The 17,392-nt window shown below is 38.9% G+C and overlaps 1 protein-coding gene across 1 annotated transcript; it reads left to right on the top strand.

Moving 5' to 3' along the window:
* The first annotated feature begins 250 nt into the window (after positions 1-250).
* LOC129893622 (uncharacterized) lies at positions 251-3,270 on the top strand. The gene is made up of 8 exons (XM_055969086.1): positions 251-371; positions 480-724; positions 967-1,047; positions 1,234-1,293; positions 1,807-2,149; positions 2,255-2,311; positions 2,381-2,613; positions 3,025-3,270. Exons 1-8 carry the CDS (start codon positions 251-253, stop codon positions 3,268-3,270), a joined length of 1,386 nt encoding a protein of 461 aa, XP_055825061.1.
* The last annotated feature ends 14,122 nt before the right edge of the window (positions 3,271-17,392 follow it).

The raw sequence follows: 17,392 nt of genomic DNA, 5'->3' as shown, positions 1-17,392 counted from the left end.
ATCTTCAGACGTGATCACAGGTACATTATTGATCTTTTCCCAGATTGTATATGCATTGATAGATCCAGGCTCTACATTATCATATATTTCCCCGTTGACTGCTGATAAGATTGAGGTAAATCCCGAACTAATAGAACTGTTTGAGGTACCTACTCCTGTAGGGGATTCTATTATAGCAAGGTGAGTATATAAAAGTTGCTCGATAATTATATGTGACTGTTGCACTAAGGCATACCTAATAGAACTGGAGATGACTGAATTTGATATGATTATAGGAATGGATTGGCTATCTTTCTATTATGCTAACATTGATTGTCAATGGAAAGTAGTTCATTTTCAATTCCCAGGAGAACTAGTGATAGAATGGGCAGGTAATACAGCATCGCTAAGAGGGAAGTTTATTTCCTACCTTAAGGCGAGAAAGATGATCAAAAACGGTTGTATTTATCACCTGGTTCATGTATAAAACTTGGAAGCAGAAGCACCAACCCTTCAGTCAGTTCCAGTAGTTAATGAATTCTCAAATATATTCCCATATGAGCTTCCAGGCCTTCCTCCAGAATGGGAGATAGACTTTATCGTAGATGAGCTACCAAATACCCATCCAATATCTATTCCCCCGTACAGAATAGCACCTGCAGATTTAAAGGAACTAAAGGAGAAGTTAAAAGACTTATTGGAAAAAGGCTTCATCAGGCCTAGAAGTTCACCTTGGGGAGCCCTGGTATTATTCGTAAAGAAGAAAGATGGGTCGCTGCGGATGTGTATTAATTACAGGCAGTTGAATAAGGTAACCATCAAGAATAAATACCCCCTCCCCAGGATTGATGATCTATTTGATCAGTTGTAGGGTGCCAAATAGTTTTCAAAAATAGACTTGCAATTGGGTTATCATCAAGTGCGGGTAAGAGAATCAAATATACCAAAGACAACATTCAGGACTCGATATAGCCATTACGAGTTCAGAGTGATGTCTTTTGGGCTGATGAATGCTCCAGCGGCATTTATGGACCTGATGAATTGGGTATTCAGACCATTCCTGGATATGTTCGTGATTGTGTTTATTGATGATATTCTAATTTATTCCCAATCAAAAAAAGAGCATGCAGATCATCTGAGAGCGGTACTTACGGTACTTTGACACCAGAAATTGTATGCTAAATTTTCTAAATGTGAATTCTGGTTGACTTCTGTGGCATTTCTGGGACATATTGTCGGGTTGATGGTATTCAGGTAGATACACAGAAGATCGAGGCCATAAAAAACTGGCCTAGGCCAACAACACCTATAGAGGTATGCAGCTTCCTGGGATTAGCAGGTTATTATAGGAGATTTGTAGAGAAATTTGCTTCAATTTCCGCACCACTGACAAGATTAACTCAAAAGGGAGCCAAATTCCAATGGACTGATGCCTGTGAATGAAGTTTTTAGTTATTGAAAGAGAAGTTAACTACATATCCAGTTCTAACTCTTCCAGAAGGACCAGATGGGTATGTTATTTATTGTGATTCTTCGGGTATGGGAATAGGTTGTGTCTTGATGCAGCACGGCAAAGTTATAGCTTAAGCTTCCCGACAGCTTAAAAAGCATGAAAGAAATTATCCTACTCATGATCTGGAACTGGCATCAGTGATTCATGCTCTAAAGATATGGAGGAACTATTTATATGGCATTCATGTTGATATCTATACAGACCACAAGAGTCTCCAATATATTTTTAAGCAGAAAGACTTGAATTTGATGCAGAGGAGATGGCTAGAGTTCTTAAAGGATTATGATGTCGATATTCTATATCATCCTGGGAAGGCCAACGTCGTAGCAGATGCACTCAGCCGTAAGTCCTTGGGTATCTTGGCAGATGTTCCACCAGAAAAGAAAGAAATAGTTCGTGAAATTGGTCAATTGGCCAGTCTTGGAGTTCGCTTGGCCGAATCTAGAGATAACTGTGTTTCGGTCCGAAAGGTTGCTGAATCTTCTATTATAGAAGAAATAAAGCAACTTCAATATAAAGATCCTGTTTTGGCATGGTACCGAAATACAGGTATTGACAAAGAGAAAACCCCTTTTGGTATTATATCTGATGGAGTATTATTATATAGGAATAGGTTATGTGTACCTGACGTTGCTGGGCTACATCAACAGGTTATGGGTGAGGCACATTATGCCTGATATTCTATTCATCCGGGGACAACAAAAATGTATCAGGACCTCAGATGTTTATTCTAGTGGGATGGTATGAAAAAATATGTTGCAGAGTTCATGGCCCAATGTCCAAACTGTGAGCAGGTCAAGATTGAACACCAGAAACCAGGTGGATTATTATAGGAGATGGAAATTCCGACGTGGAATTGGGAGATTATTAATATGGATTTTATTACAGGTTTACCTCGCACTCCACGGAAGTATGATTCGATATGGGTTATTGTTGATAGGTTGACTAAATCGGCCCGTTTCCTTCTGATTCGGATTACGTATTCAACTGAGGACTATGCCAGGTTGTATATTAAGGAGATAGTAAAGCTCCATGGAGTTCATGTATCCGTTATCACTGACAGAGGTGCCCAGTTTACACCAAATTTCTGGAGATCTTTTCAGGCGGGATTGTGGACCCAGGTGAGCCTTAGTACAACATTCCATCCTCAGTCTGATGGGCAAGCCGAGTGCACTATTCAGACGCTGGAAGATATGCTGCGGGCCTGTGTTATTGATTTCAGGGGTAGCTGGGATGACCATCTACCACTTATTGAATTTGCTTATAATAACAGCTATCATTCTAGTATTCAGACGGCACCATACGAGGCACTGTATGGTAGAAAATGCAGGTCACCTATAGGCTGGTTTGATGTGGGTGAAACTTAGTTGATTGGCCCAGATCTGATTCAGCAGGCAGTTGATAAGGTAAAGCTTATTCAGGAATGATTATTGGCAGCTCAAAGTCGACAGAAAGCATATGCAGACAACCGGCGTTGACCTTTAGAGTTCTAAGTGGATGACTGGGTATTCTTGAAAGTGTCACCTATGAAGAGCGTCATGAGATTCGGCAGAAAAGGGAAGCTTAGTCCGAGATACATCGGGTCTTATCAAATTGTCCGTAAAGTAGGCAAGGTTGCCTATGAATTGGATCTACCAGCTGATTTAGATGCAGTACATCCGGTGTTCCACGTGTCTATGCTTCGTAAATTTGTTGGCGATCCTTCTAGAGTATTTACCGTACAGGACATTCAGGTGAGCGAAGAGCTATCCTATGACGAACAGCAGTGGCTATTTTAGATCGTCAGGTAAGGAGATTACGCACCAAAGATGTGGCATCTGTCAAAGTATTATGGCGCAACAATCACCGAGAAGAAATGACGTGAGAGGCTGAGGAAGAAATGAAGAAGAAGTATCCTCAGTTATTTTCTGCACCCACAGGTAACCTAAGTTCATTATTTACCTACATTGGTTAGTTAGTAAATTATGTGAAATAGTTGTATTCACAAACCTCATGGGATCAGTTTAACATTCGGGGACGAATGTTCAAACGGGGATGAATGATGTTATGACCCGTATTTTTAACATTAGAATATTTTGGGGATAACGGTAACAAGTCAAGGGAAAGGCTATGTTTAATTTTGTTGGATACAAAAAATTCTTATGACTAAATTGGGATGTGGAAATATTGGAAAAGTTAAAGGTTAAAATTGGAATTTCACATGTGGAAATGCTATAAAAGGTTAAGGGCAAAATTGAAATTTTAACTTGGAAATATTAGAAAAGGTGAGGGGCAAAATGGTAATTTCACCTAGGGGTCTTTATATCTTCCAACTCCAACAATATTCAAGAGAACTGGAAGAAGATAGAAGGGAAGAAACTAAGGAAAACAAACTAGAGAAAATCGGCCAAGCTTGGAAAAAAATTGGTCTTTGAAATTTCATCCAAAAAAATATTTTCTCCTAGTATTCTTACTAATTCAAAGGTTCTCTATAATATGGTGGAGTTGTTTTGGAAGTTTGGAGGATTGTTTCATTGATTTGGAAGTGAAGAAGTTAGAAGGAAAAGGTAAGAATTAATCCAATTTCATTATGTTATAAAGTTTGTTTATGTTGTAGTAAGTAGACATGTGTAGAATCCATGGAAATATGGAAGTTATATGGTTGGATTTTGACATATGAATAAGTTATGTGTATGTAAGATTGTTGGCAAGAAGACTTGAATTTTTGTGTATTATTTTAGTAGTAGTTATGGAGTAGTAGTTATGGTAAAAAAAAATTATGTTGGAATTGAAAGTTGAATGAATTTATTGAAGTTGGAAATATGGTTAGGTGATGAAATGGAATAAAATTAAGTTTGTATAATTTGTTAGTTGTTGTTATGATTTTTGGGATATAAATGAAGTTTATATGGTGTAAGTTGAATGGTTTGTAGGAATTATGCCCTTAAAGGATGATTTTGTAATATTATGAAAATAAAGTTGTTAAAGTGTGGATTATTGTTGTTGATTATGAAGTTGAAAGAAGAAAATGAATTATAATAGTTTTGTTGCATTTATGGAATTTTTGGGTGAAATATGGAAATGATGAATATTTGGTAGCTTACTTGGAATACTTTTTACTTATGTTGGAATGAGTTGAAATTAATTATGAACATGAAATATTCATGTTTATTTGGAAATGCAATGTTTGGTTGAAAGTTGTTACACTAGTTGGAAAAGAAGCCAATTTATGTTATGGTGCATTTTAAATTGATTATTGATGGTATTAGTGTTGTTGTTGGATTGATTGTTGATATTGTGGTCGAGTTATAATCTCGGGGTTGTCATATATATAGGGGAGATGCTGCCGAATTTTTTGTAGACAAGTATAGGTAGAATTGAATTCTTAAAGTCTTATAAATAGTAATTGGTAAATATGACCAATTGTAGATTTTGGAGGAAACGAAAATTGAATTTGGACAAGCGTGAAAAGCCGATAAGGTATGTAACGCTTTACGTTTTCTTCTCTTGGCATGTCCTAGATGTAATAGGTTTGGATACGAGCAATGGGGATGAATCTACTCTTCAGAATCGACACTCAAAACTTCCCCTTTTCTATTCAGTAGAATTGAATTAGGTATTTATGAATATTTTTGGAAAAATTGTCTAAACTTCTAGAATTTGCACAACTGAAGTCCGACTACCTTGAAAATCTTATAAATAATATTATGAATTTTAACACACGTAATTTGTATACAACACCACCTTTGACCGAAGTGGGCTCCACTATTCCGAATTTTTCTTTGTTATTCCGTTTGGCTCATGTTAGGTAGAATTTGAAAGAAACTATTTGCTATTCTTTCGAATATTATACGATTAATTATTCTGTTAAGTCCCATAATATATTTTGAAATAGGGAGATAATTTTAGAAAACTATTTTGACATAGACTATTGTGACATTGGAAAGACTTGCACTACTATTATTATTCAAGTACTTTTATATATGATTTGTTATCGAAACTATGCTATCGAGTCTGTATAAATATTTTATATTTTAAATTGCATTTAGTTTCTCACTACTCTACTCGTGCATACTGTAACCACTCTTTCATTGAGCATGGGCCAGGATATGTTATCAAGCGTATTTCTTTGCATTATTCGTCATGCCTCAATATGAGGGGGAAGGTACACCATGTACATAGGATGGTGTATGTTATGCCACGGAGTTATGCTGTGCCATGTACAAATATGATATGACATGATATGATTTGATATAATTTGATATGGACATTTGATATGATGTGATCTGTTATGGAGACATTCCCTACTCTAGTGTTATGATGTGTTGTGGTGCCAATGATGGAAGGGAGACCACCTTTTATTCACCGAGTCCCATGAAATGAGGTCGGATATGGCATATGTCTTTGCATGTATGATTTGTGATTATGATAAGCATTTGGAAATTCTGAACATTTATTTCATTATCTGCACCTACTATTCAGATTATGGTTTTATTTATTATAGTTCATGCTTTACATATTCGGTACATTTTTCATATTGACCCCCTTTCTTCGGGGTCTGCGTTACATGCCCGCAGGTACCAAAGTTTGATTTGCTGATCCACTTGTTTAGGATATTTGTTGCGTCGTTGACAGTTCTCCCTTTTTCGGAGCTTGTATTTTGGTACTGATTTTATCCCTGCATATTTGGATATATTGGTTACGGGTACGACAGGGCCCTGTCCCGTCATATGAATATGTTATCATCTGTAGAGGTCTGTGTACAGAGTTATGTTGTGGGTTTTGTATATATGTTTTGGGTTGTGTGTGTTTCGTGACGGCCTATCGGCCCTCGTGCCTACATCTATTTTTGTGATCTATTTAACAATCTTTTTTTATCACTACCTATATTTATTCGATTGAAATGTTAATTTGGGATAAGGTTACATTTGGGTTCCCAACTCGGGCACCAGTCACGGCCTACGGAGTTGGGTCGTGACAAATGATAAGAGCAGGAATCATGCTTATCCAATCCAGCAATTTCCCAAAAATAGTGCCTAGGACATGAATTTTAGGAATTTAGCATGCTCGACACCCCAACCCCTCCAACTCCTACAATTCAATATGCAATTGCCTAAACATGCTCAGTCTCATGAGGGGAAAATTGTATCCTACTGTAGTCCGACTGTGCACGCTCCAACTCACGAAACTAGAGATTTGCCTTTTCAAGTGGCCTTCGAATACTGTCATACTATCAAAAATAGAATCACAATGTTAATATGATCGTTATGAAACTAGGATTATAGAATTCTTATATGGGCTAATTTTGAAGTCAAAAATCAAAAATTGTGGGACCCTCTCTATAACTCATGGAATTGACTCCGAGAATAGGCTCTAACTACTACCCCAGCTCATGTTCCAAAAAGGAACACAGTTCACACATCAAACAGGCCCCAAACTTAACATGCATTCATGATTAATTATAAAGCTCAAGACCACTAGAAACACACGAAAAGGGAGAAATTACCTCAAAGAAAGCCTCAACTCCTAATTCAGAACACACTACCTTCCCCTCAAAAATCTATGCAAGCTAGACTTTTGAATCGCCCAAGAATTGAAAGAGAAAACAATGTTTGAATTTGATATACAATTTGGAAAATGGGTCTTAAGAAAGACCCTCAGGTGTCGCAAAAGCGACACTAGCCCAAGTGAGCTGGTCACTTTAGCGAACTCCTGGCCGCTTTAGCGGCACTCACTTTAGTGATTAGGGGTCGCTTAACTGATGGAACCAGAAACAGCTTGTGCAAGAAAGAGCTTAACATGCCAAATCCTCCGATGAGGTGCTCTAGATTTGTTCAAAAACCTGTGCGTGCAAACAAGATATGCTACCGCACTAAATTCGACGTTCTGAACTCAATGATGCATTCCAAATTCCCATACGAGGTCAATTTTACAAGAAGTGGGTTCCACATCCAAGTACCAAATTGAGCCAATTTCCATGATGGGCCTCGGGATTAGACCTGAAGCCTTGGAAAGTGAACGAAGGATTGTTCTACACAAAACTTGACATTTTAGAGTTAACCGCGCTGTCAAAATTTTAATTTGACTGCATTTTCCAAGAATGTTGACCAAAGTCATCTATAAGCCAAATTTCTAAGGAAAAATCATCAAGAGGTCCTAAAGTTGTACGAATTGCCTCGGTACTCATGCCGACCATTCTACTAGACTAATTTGGCCATTTTAGAGCTAATAAAACTATCAAAATTTTGTTCTTAGGTCATTTTTCTGAAGTTATGAATGAAGTCACCTATTCAAGTCATATAAGCTCCAAAATAGGAAATGGGCCTAAAACCCAAATGAAGGACTAGGCGATCGAATAGTCAATGCCAGCAAGTTATAAATGAGTTAGAATCGCTATAGGAATGCCCTAAACGATGGAATGAAATCTTGAATTCAAAAATTACTTGGAGAGTCATTACAACATCCACTACTAAAAGAACTTAAGTCCGCAAAAGTTAGAGTCGAAAAGTACCCGAAGGCTCAAATAAGCTGAGGAACTATGCCCGCATCTCATGCTCGGTCTCCCAGGTAGCCTCTTCAACTGGACGATGCCTCCAATGGACCTTAACTATAGGAATTGCTCTGGAACGCAACTGACTAACATCTCTATCCAAAATAGCAACTAGCTTCTCAATATATCTCAAATGATCATCCAAGTCAACTGCATCATCCTGAAGCACATGGGACTCATCTAGCACATATCTGCGCAATATTGAAATATGAAAAAATTGGATGAATAGCTAAAACGTTTGTGGGAAAAGTTAATTCATATGCCACCTCATCAATTGTCCTCAATATATCAAAAGGGCCAATATACCTGGGGCTAAGCTTGCCCTGCTTCCCAAATCTCATCAAGCCCTTTGTGGGAGATACACGAAGGAATACTCTATCACCAATGGAAAACCTCAACACTCGATGCCTATGATACACATAGCTCTAGTGTCTACTCTGAGCCATCCTGAGCCTATCCTGAATCACTCTCACATAATCTAAGGCCTCCTACATCAAGTCTGTACCAAGCGGCCTGGGCTCCGTAGACTCAAACCATCCAATTAGAGAGTGACAATGCCTACTATATAAAGCATCAAGTAGGGCCATCTAAATACTGGAGTGGTAGCTTTTGTTGTAGGAAAACTATGCCAAGGGAAAAAACTGTTCCCACTAACCTCCAAAATCCATAACACATGCCCGCAACATATCCTCAGGAACCTATATCGTGCGCTCTGACTGACTATCAGTCTATGGGTGGAAAGTTGTGCTAAGGTCAACACGGGTACACAAATCCTCCTGAACATCTTCCAAAAGCTATATGTGAACTATGATCCCAGTCTAAGATAATAGAAATAGGTACACCATGAAGGCGAACCACCTCCCGAACATAGATATGGGTAACCTCTCAGTATTTCCTACTATACAAAGTATGGATGCGAAGGTAATGTGCTGACTTGGTCAATTGATCCTAGATGACCCAAATGCTATCAAGACTGTGGGAAATGCGACACAACCCCATAATGAAATCCAAGGTGATCTTCTCTCTTTTCCACTCAGGAATGGGTAATCTCTGAAGCTCGCCACTAGGACTCAAATGCTCAGGCTTAACCTACTAAAAACTCAAATAATATGACACATAATCTGCAATATCTCTCCTCATGTCGCTCTAATAGTAGTGTTGCCTTAAGTCATGATACATGAATATTTGGAGTCATGGGCCTCACTAAGGATCATTTGAATAAAACCCCCAACTCTCAAACACATAGACGACCACCAAACCTTAGAAACCCCTCTAAATCTAAGTAAGCCAGACCAGTATCATCTCTTAAAACCCATCTCGCAGTGCAACTAATTCCTCATCCTCAAACTGACAACTGCTAATCCGATCCAATAAAGATAAATGATCTCCCACATAAGCTAACATACACAAGGAATCAAAGATATTAAGTCGAATCATCCGGTTAGCTAAGGACTGGATGTCGAAAGCTAATGGTTGCTCTACAGTAGAAATAAAGGCTAGACTACCTGTTATACCCCGCACTTTTGATACATGGGAATATCTATTTAGATTCTCTAGACCTACCATGTGATCCATCTGATCGATGATGTTATCAAATAATCCTAAGGAAAAGAGGATGAGGTCGTCCCAAATTTTGCATAAGCTAGCTCTATGTAAGTAGTGATGGTTGGAAATAGGTTTGGAAGGATTGGAAAGGAGTTGGAGGCTAAATAGTGTGTCATGGTAATCTACCTACTTGCATAAGCTACCGACTTGGATGTCTTACATAATTAAGATACTTGAGTACATGTCGAGCTTAAGTAGCAAGGATTACATAGGTTCTTAAAGTGAGATGAGATTATAAACCTATAAAGAAAAGTAAGTAGGTGATGCACCTACTTAGAAAGTGAGTCCCACCGAGCCATGTGGCAGTAGCTAGTTGGAGCGTGGAGGGGACGGACCTATAGGAGTCAGACATGTGTCACCCTTAGAGTTGGACACATGTAGGGGCTGGACACGTGTCATCCTTAGGGGATGACATGTGTCACTCTTAAATGAGGTGTATATAATCCTAAATAATGACTAGGAATTTCATTGCTCATCTTTTTCTTCACTTAGACTTAGAAAGAAAATGAGAAAGAAAGAGAGTGCAAAGCCATGGCAAGTTCGGCCATGGCTAAGTAAGGAAAAGATTTGTGTCTAGCCCCGTAAATTAATTCTCTAAGGTAATATCGACCCACTGGAAGGTGATTAGCTATGTGGGTGTCATTTCTCATCTTTCAACATAGAAAATTATAGAGAATTATAGAGAGAAAGGAGAAGAGGGTCAGGGCTATGGCTGTAACAAAGAGGAGCTTCAAATCTTTCTCCATAAATTAATTATCTAATGTAATCTTCGATTAGGTGAAGGTGTTTAACAATGTAAAGTATGTGCTGGGGCAGCAAGAAAGTGCAACGAACAGTCCACTATTTTTCAGCCACGTTGAGGAGCTCTCGAGGTTGATTCTCATCAAGGTAAGATTCTTCCTTTCAAATTGGAGTTGATGATGTTGTAACGGAGTAGTTTACTCTATATTAAGTGGGATTGGATGTAAGAAAATCATGTGGGTATTGTTGACGTGATAGACAGGCAAAATTGGAGGCATTTTAGTTTAATTAAAGTTTGGTTAATGTTGTCATTATTATGGTATTATATTTCAAAGTAATTTGTATATGTTGAAGGGCTTGAAATATGGTTTTAAGTGGGTATAAGTGCTGATGTTCACAGCCACGTGATGCTCCTTTCCGTAAGATTGTAATTTTATGAAATAAAGATGGAAAACCATATTTTAATATCGTAGTTTTGAGTGGGCTATTTGGAACTTGTATTGAGTAGTATTGAAGTAATTTAATTGTATATGGTTGCTGGTTGTTGTTGGTATGGCTGTACTAATTGAAGGTTACTTGGAAATTCAGATAGGGAAAGTATAAGGGAGGTACTGCCCGATTTCTGTTAACTTCTTAATTAATCGACATACTAGTCAAGATGTATGAACAAGTCAAAGTCTATTCATAATAGTATTGCTTTTGTGTTAAATAGGTTAAAGAAGTAGCGAGGTGAGCTTGGTTACGGTTGATCCATAAAGGTATGTAAAGCTATCCTTCTTTTCTCTTGGCATGTTTTAGCCATAAGTGGTTTGTATCTGAAATGTGGGGTTAATTCTATTCATAAAGCTCCGAGTATGATTCATGCGTCTTATCCACTTCATGATGTTAGAACTCCTACAATAATTGAGTTATTGCTTTCAAGTCTTCTATATGATAGAAAGTAGTAAGTATGTAAATGTTACACCCCGCACTCTTGAGCTCGGAACGTCTTCTTAAGTTCCTTAGACACTATCATGTGAGCCAGATAAGCTACGACACTATCAAACAACTCTAAGGAAAGAAGATTGTGATACCTCGCGAGAAGGGAGGTTGGACATAGAGTCATAAGAATCCGGAAAGAGTTGGAGGCTAAGAAATGAGTCGTAGGACTCGATTTACTTACGTAAGACACTAAGTTAAGAGTCTTATACACTTAAGTTGTTTAAGGATATACCAAGCTTACGTAGTGCGGATTACATGAGCTCTTAAAGTAAGACAAGATTACGAACCCGCGAGGAAGGAAAAAAGACGATGCGTGGCAGCCAATGGAGGAGCGACAGGTGGCAGCACCTCAAGCAAGCAGGTGATGCACCTACTTAGGGACAAGTAGGTGATGCAGCTGCTTGGGGGGAGGTGGGCCCCACTGCCACGTGGCAGCCCCACCCTTCTTGCATGGACACGGTGGCCCAATAGGGGCTGGACACGTGTCCCTCTTAGGGGCTGACACGTGTCACCCCTTGGGACCACCTATATTAGTTGATATGTATCCAAAAATTCTTCAGCTTGTTCATTAAAAATTTCCAGCAGCAACGTGAACAAAGAACCCTAAAGCTTAAGGAGAGAAACTTGCGACGGCTTGGGAGAAAAATAAGGTAAGTCCCGATTTTGTTCCGTAAATTAATTATATAGCGTATACTACGATGATATGGAAGTATTAGTAGTATAAAATTAGGATTTGGTGCAGCAAAAAAACGGACAGCAAGCTGCCACGACGTTACAGCATGCTGAAAATATTTCCGAGGCGCGATTTTGGCGAGTTCTAGCCAATTTCGGGAAAGGTAAGTTCTTACCCTCTAATTTGAAGTTTATAATGTTACATTATGGTGTATTATACACCTTAGGACCTGCTGGAAGTTGGGGAAAAGGTTTGAAAAGTTCGGCGTCCGAAATAAACGAATTTAGAATCGCTATAGTTAAGTTGTTGTCGAAATAAAGTGTTGTACGCGTAGGGGCTGCTGCTGGTTGTGTTGTGGCGTGTTGCAGGGTCTAAAATTTATCTAAATGAGGTGTGGGAGCTGCTGGTTGCGGCCACAGGCTTTGCAATTAAAGAATTCGCGAAAGAAAGATTAAAAACTCTAGTTTTGGTATCTTAGTTTCGAGTGAATTGTTGGGGGTTTATATTGTATAATTTTGGTCGTAAAATGTATATGTATGGGCTGCTGGTTGCATTGTTGGTTGGCTGCAGGTTCTAAGGACATGGTTGGGATTTCGGATAGGGCACATTATAGGGGAGGTGTTCTCCGATTTTCGTTAACATCCTAACTAGTTAAGGAACTAGCCGAGAAGGCGAGCGAAGGGATGAATGTTATGAATACTCGTGGATAGTCTAAGTTGCTGAAAAGTCCAAGGTTGTTAATACTTACCTTACTTCCATGTTAAATAGGTTTCGAGGACAACGATGTGGACGTGATTAAGAGAAGTCCATACAAGGTATGTGAAGTTTTCTTTTGGCATGTTTTTGGGAATTAGTATGTAGAACTATCTTTCTTTTCTTTTGGCATGTCTTAGATGTAAGTTATAAATGATATGTATATGATATGTGGGATTCAATCCATTCATAAAGCCCTGAATATAAGTCGAAATTCTTATTTACTTCTTGATGTTAGAACTCCTGTAATAGCTGAGTTGTTGCCCTTAAGTCTTTTATGTGATGAAAACTAGTACATGTAAAGCCTATTTCTCCTTTCCTTTGGAATGGCTTAATTTTAAGTTAAATGGTATATGATATAGGTTTAGAGGTAATTCTATTTATAAGCTCTGATTGTAACTCGTGACTTGTAGTTACTCCTGAATATTAAGAGTCTGAAAGTAGTCAAACAATTATTCTCAAGACTGCTATACAGTGAATAGTAAGTGGAGATACAAGCTCCTTTCCTTGAAATCTCTGGAATGATCAATGTCACTGATTACATAACTGCGTCTCTGATTGCATAATCGTGTCTTTGATTGCATAAACCATGTTTCTGATTGCATAAGCTATATGGCATTGTCTGGATGCATGTATGTGATTCTTGAGGCCCCAACTGATATAAGCCCTAATGACATCTAAAGGGATACCTCGGATAATTACTCCCCCAGTCTTCAGGTGACGGTTCACTTGACTGTTTCATCGAGTCTTAGATAATGACTTAGTTGCATATGGTTTCTCACTACTCTACTCGTACATACTGTAACCCATCCTTCCTCGAGTCCCACGATGGGCCGGGATATGTTATCGTGCACAGTGTTACTACTTCTTTCACCGCGTCTCGGGCCGGATGTGTATAGTTCCACGCACGAGGAGACGATGCCGTACGTGAGGTGTGATATATGTTATATGTTATGACGATACGATTATTCACCGAGTCCCGGGCCGGCTGTAATATGATTGTATATGTGGTGAAATAAGGAAGGAACACCGAGTCCCTCCTTAGAGGGCCGGGTACATATGTATATTATGATGGTACGCTATAGACGTACACCACTCCATTCCCCGAGTCCCTCACTAAAGGGCCGGATACTTTATGTAGGCATGCATATGAGATTAAAGCAATACATTGTGACCCTGAGCCCCACAGTGAACCGGGTATAATACGATGATATACATGATAAGATGATACCGTATACGATGGTATGATACCATATACGATGATATGATGAAATGAAATGCATTATGATATGATGATATGTGATTATGAAGAAGTGATTATAACACCGAGTTCACTAGAGGGCCGGGCACAGCATATGATGATGTGTATGATTTACGTGTCCTAAGGTGCAAGTACAGTAATTCATTTAGTTATTATACTTGTCCCCTGCATCCCTATTTCAGTTATGATCTCAGTTACGATGTGTTATGCTTTACATACTCAGTACATATATCGTACTGACCCCCTTTTCTCGGGGGGATGCGTTTCATGCCCGCAGGTACAGATGTTTATTCTGGAGATCCATCAGCATAGGAGTTCCTCTCAGCTGAGTCGAAAGTGCTTCACTGTTCTGGAGCCTAAATTTTGATGCTGGTCACTTAATGTATATATTTGTACATTCAGGGGTACGGCAGGAGTCTTGTCCCGCCATATATTGTTGTTACTATTCTTAGAGGTCTGTAGACATATGTATATGTGGGTTGTTTGTGAGTTAGTTTCGATGTTGCCTATTCGATATGTTGTGAATGTTTTTGTTATAGCAGCCTTGTCGGCTCGCATGTCCTTTCATGATATGAAACAAATGAAAGAGGCTACATGTACATGAAAAAGTTTTAAACTATTGGGATTTTTGTATATAGTATCACATCACACACTGTTCAACTTAAGTGTAGTTGATAAATATGCATAAGAGGGTCCAGGTCGGACCCAGTTGCGGCCTACGGGGTTGGGTCGTGACAGTAAAGCCTATCCCTTCTTTTCTTTCGGCATGTCTTAGATATAAGTGAAATGTGCTATGAGATTTAAGGGTAACTCCATTCATAAGCTTCGAGTATAACTCGTGACTCTTATTCACTTCCGAATGTTAAAGTTCTTAAAGTAGTTGAACTACTACCCTCGGGCCTTCTATGCGTTAAATAGTAACTGAATGCATAAGCTCCTATTACTAAGGGCTCTATGATGACAAAGGTCTCTGATTTCATAAGTTGTGTAGCATTATCTTGATGCACGTCTATAATTCCTGAGGCTCTAGTTGATATGATCCCTAATGATATTTAGAGGGTTGTTGAGATGATTACTACCCTGGTCTTCAAGTGACGGTTCACTTGACTTTTTCATTGAGTCTCAGATGATGATTTAATTTGCATATGGCTTCTCACTTCTCGTGCATACTGTAACACATCTTTCACTGAGTCCCATAATGGGTCGGGAATGTTATGGGGTACATCTTTACTATATCTTTACCGAGTCCCAGGCCGAGTATGATATATATATGCGATGATATGATATAATGATTTAATTATTCATCGAGTCATCGACCGGGTATGATATATGTATACGATGATATGATGATGACACTAAGTCCCTCACTAGATGGTTGGGTATGGTATGATATGATGATATGATGATGGCACCGAATCCCATGATAGGCTGGGTATGATATAAATATACACTACTCTCTTCACTGAGTCCCTCACTAAAGGGCCAAATACAGTATATAAGCATGCATATGAAAATATAGTGATATATTTGCAACACTGAGTCCTACAATAGGCCGGATATGGTATGTGACAATGATGTACATGACTCTATTTTATAAGATGCAGGTACAGTAATTTATTAATTGTTATACTTGTCCCTTGCATCCCTATGTCAACTGTAATCTCCTTATGATGTTTTATAATTTACATACTCAGTACATATGTCATAATGACCCCCTCTTTTCGGGGTCTGCATTTCATGTCCACAGGTACAAATATTCATTTTAGGGATCCACCAGCTTAGGATTTCCAGTTAGCGATTATGGGAAGAGCTCTATTGTGTCAGAGCCTAGATAGTTGGTACTGATCTTTTGGTGTATATGTTTGTTTATTCAAAGGTACGGTGGGGGACCTGTCCCTCCATATAATATCGTTGATACTCTTAGATGTCTGTAGACATATTTGAGTGGGTTGTATATGTACGTTATGTTCAGCTGTGTCTACATGATGTATTGTAAATGTTAATATACTATGGCAGCCTTGTCATCTTGCACGCCTTTTCATGATATGACTGGTAGTAACTCCTCAAGAGACCAATGAAAGAGGCTATATGTATATGAAGACATTATCACCCTCTGGGGTTCTTATGTATAGTTCTTATATTTGTTGTTAACTAATAGTTATATATATGGGGGTCCAGGTCGGACCCTATTCATGGCCTATAGGATTGGGTCATGATATTACCTATACTGACTGCCTTCCGACTCAAGGTGTCTGCTAATACATTTGCCTTGCCCAAATGGTAAAGAATAGAGAGGTCATAGTCATTAGGAGCTCAGTCCAGTGGTGCTGCCTCGAGTTAAGACTGGCTCATAATGTACTGAAGGCTCCTATAATCAGTGTAAATCTCACATCAAACTCCATACAGGTAGTGCCTCCAAATCTTAAGGCAAATACTATCACTTCTAACTCCAAGTCATGAGTGGGGTAATTCCACTTATGCAGCTTACGTTGCCTCGATGAATAATCAATAACTCGGTCCTACTACATAATTAAACAACCCAAACCATCACCGAATGTATCATATTATATGGTAAATACCTCGCCCTCAACTGGAAGATTCAATATAGACACAATGGGGAAAAACTCCTTGAGCCTCAAAAAGCTCCCCTCACACTACTCCGACCACAAAAATGGGATATCCTGGCGAGTCAATCGAGTTAGAGATGCCGCTATAATAGAAAACCCCTCAACAAAAAGCTTGTAGTACCCTGCCAATCCGACAAAGCTACGAATATCAATCACCGAGGTAGGCCTGGCCTAATCATGAATATCCTCAATGTTTGTCAGATCCACCGTAATGCCATCCTTGTACACCATATACCCCAAGAATGATACGTACTCAAGCCAAAACTCGTACTTTGAGAACTTGGCATAAAGTCATTGATCTATCAAAGTCTGGAGCACTACTCCCAAATGTAGCTCATGCTTCTCCCGACTCCACGAGTATACCAGAATGTCATCAATGAAGACTATGAAAAATAAGTCTAAGTATGGACTAAACACCCAGTCATCAAGTCCTTGAACATGAAAGGAGCGTTATTCAACCCAAAAGACATCACTAGGAACTTATAGTTGTCGTAACGAGTCCTAAATGCGGTCTTAGGGATGTTCGCTGCCCTAATCCTCATTTGGTGGTAGCTGGATCTCAAATCGATCTTAGAAAACACCATGGTATCTTAAAGCTGGTCGAATAGGTCATCAATCCTAGGCATGGGGTAATAGTTCTTCATCGTCACCTTGTTCAATTGCCTGTAATGGATGTACATCCGCATAATATAGTACTTCTTCTTCACGAACATGATTGGGGAAGTAAAAA

Source organism: Solanum dulcamara, chromosome 1 (assembly GCF_947179165.1).
Source record: "Solanum dulcamara chromosome 1, daSolDulc1.2, whole genome shotgun sequence".
Lineage (NCBI taxonomy): Eukaryota > Viridiplantae > Streptophyta > Magnoliopsida > Solanales > Solanaceae > Solanum > Solanum dulcamara.
Note: the sequence above shows the minus strand (reverse complement) of the source record. Positions and strands in the feature narration are given on the sequence as shown.

Excerpts from the sequence above, each read along its gene's own strand:
- LOC129893622 (XM_055969086.1), top strand. The coding sequence starts at position 251 with ATGACTGAATTTGATATGATTATAGGAATGGATTGGCTATCTTTCTAT. Across the intron at positions 1,294-1,806 it reads GGCCAACAACACCTATAGAG|GCCAACGTCGTAGCAGATGC; the intron begins GTATGCAGCTTC and ends CATCCTGGGAAG. Across the intron at positions 2,312-2,380 it reads GATTGAACACCAGAAACCAG|GTTTACCTCGCACTCCACGG; the intron begins GTGGATTATTAT and ends ATTTTATTACAG.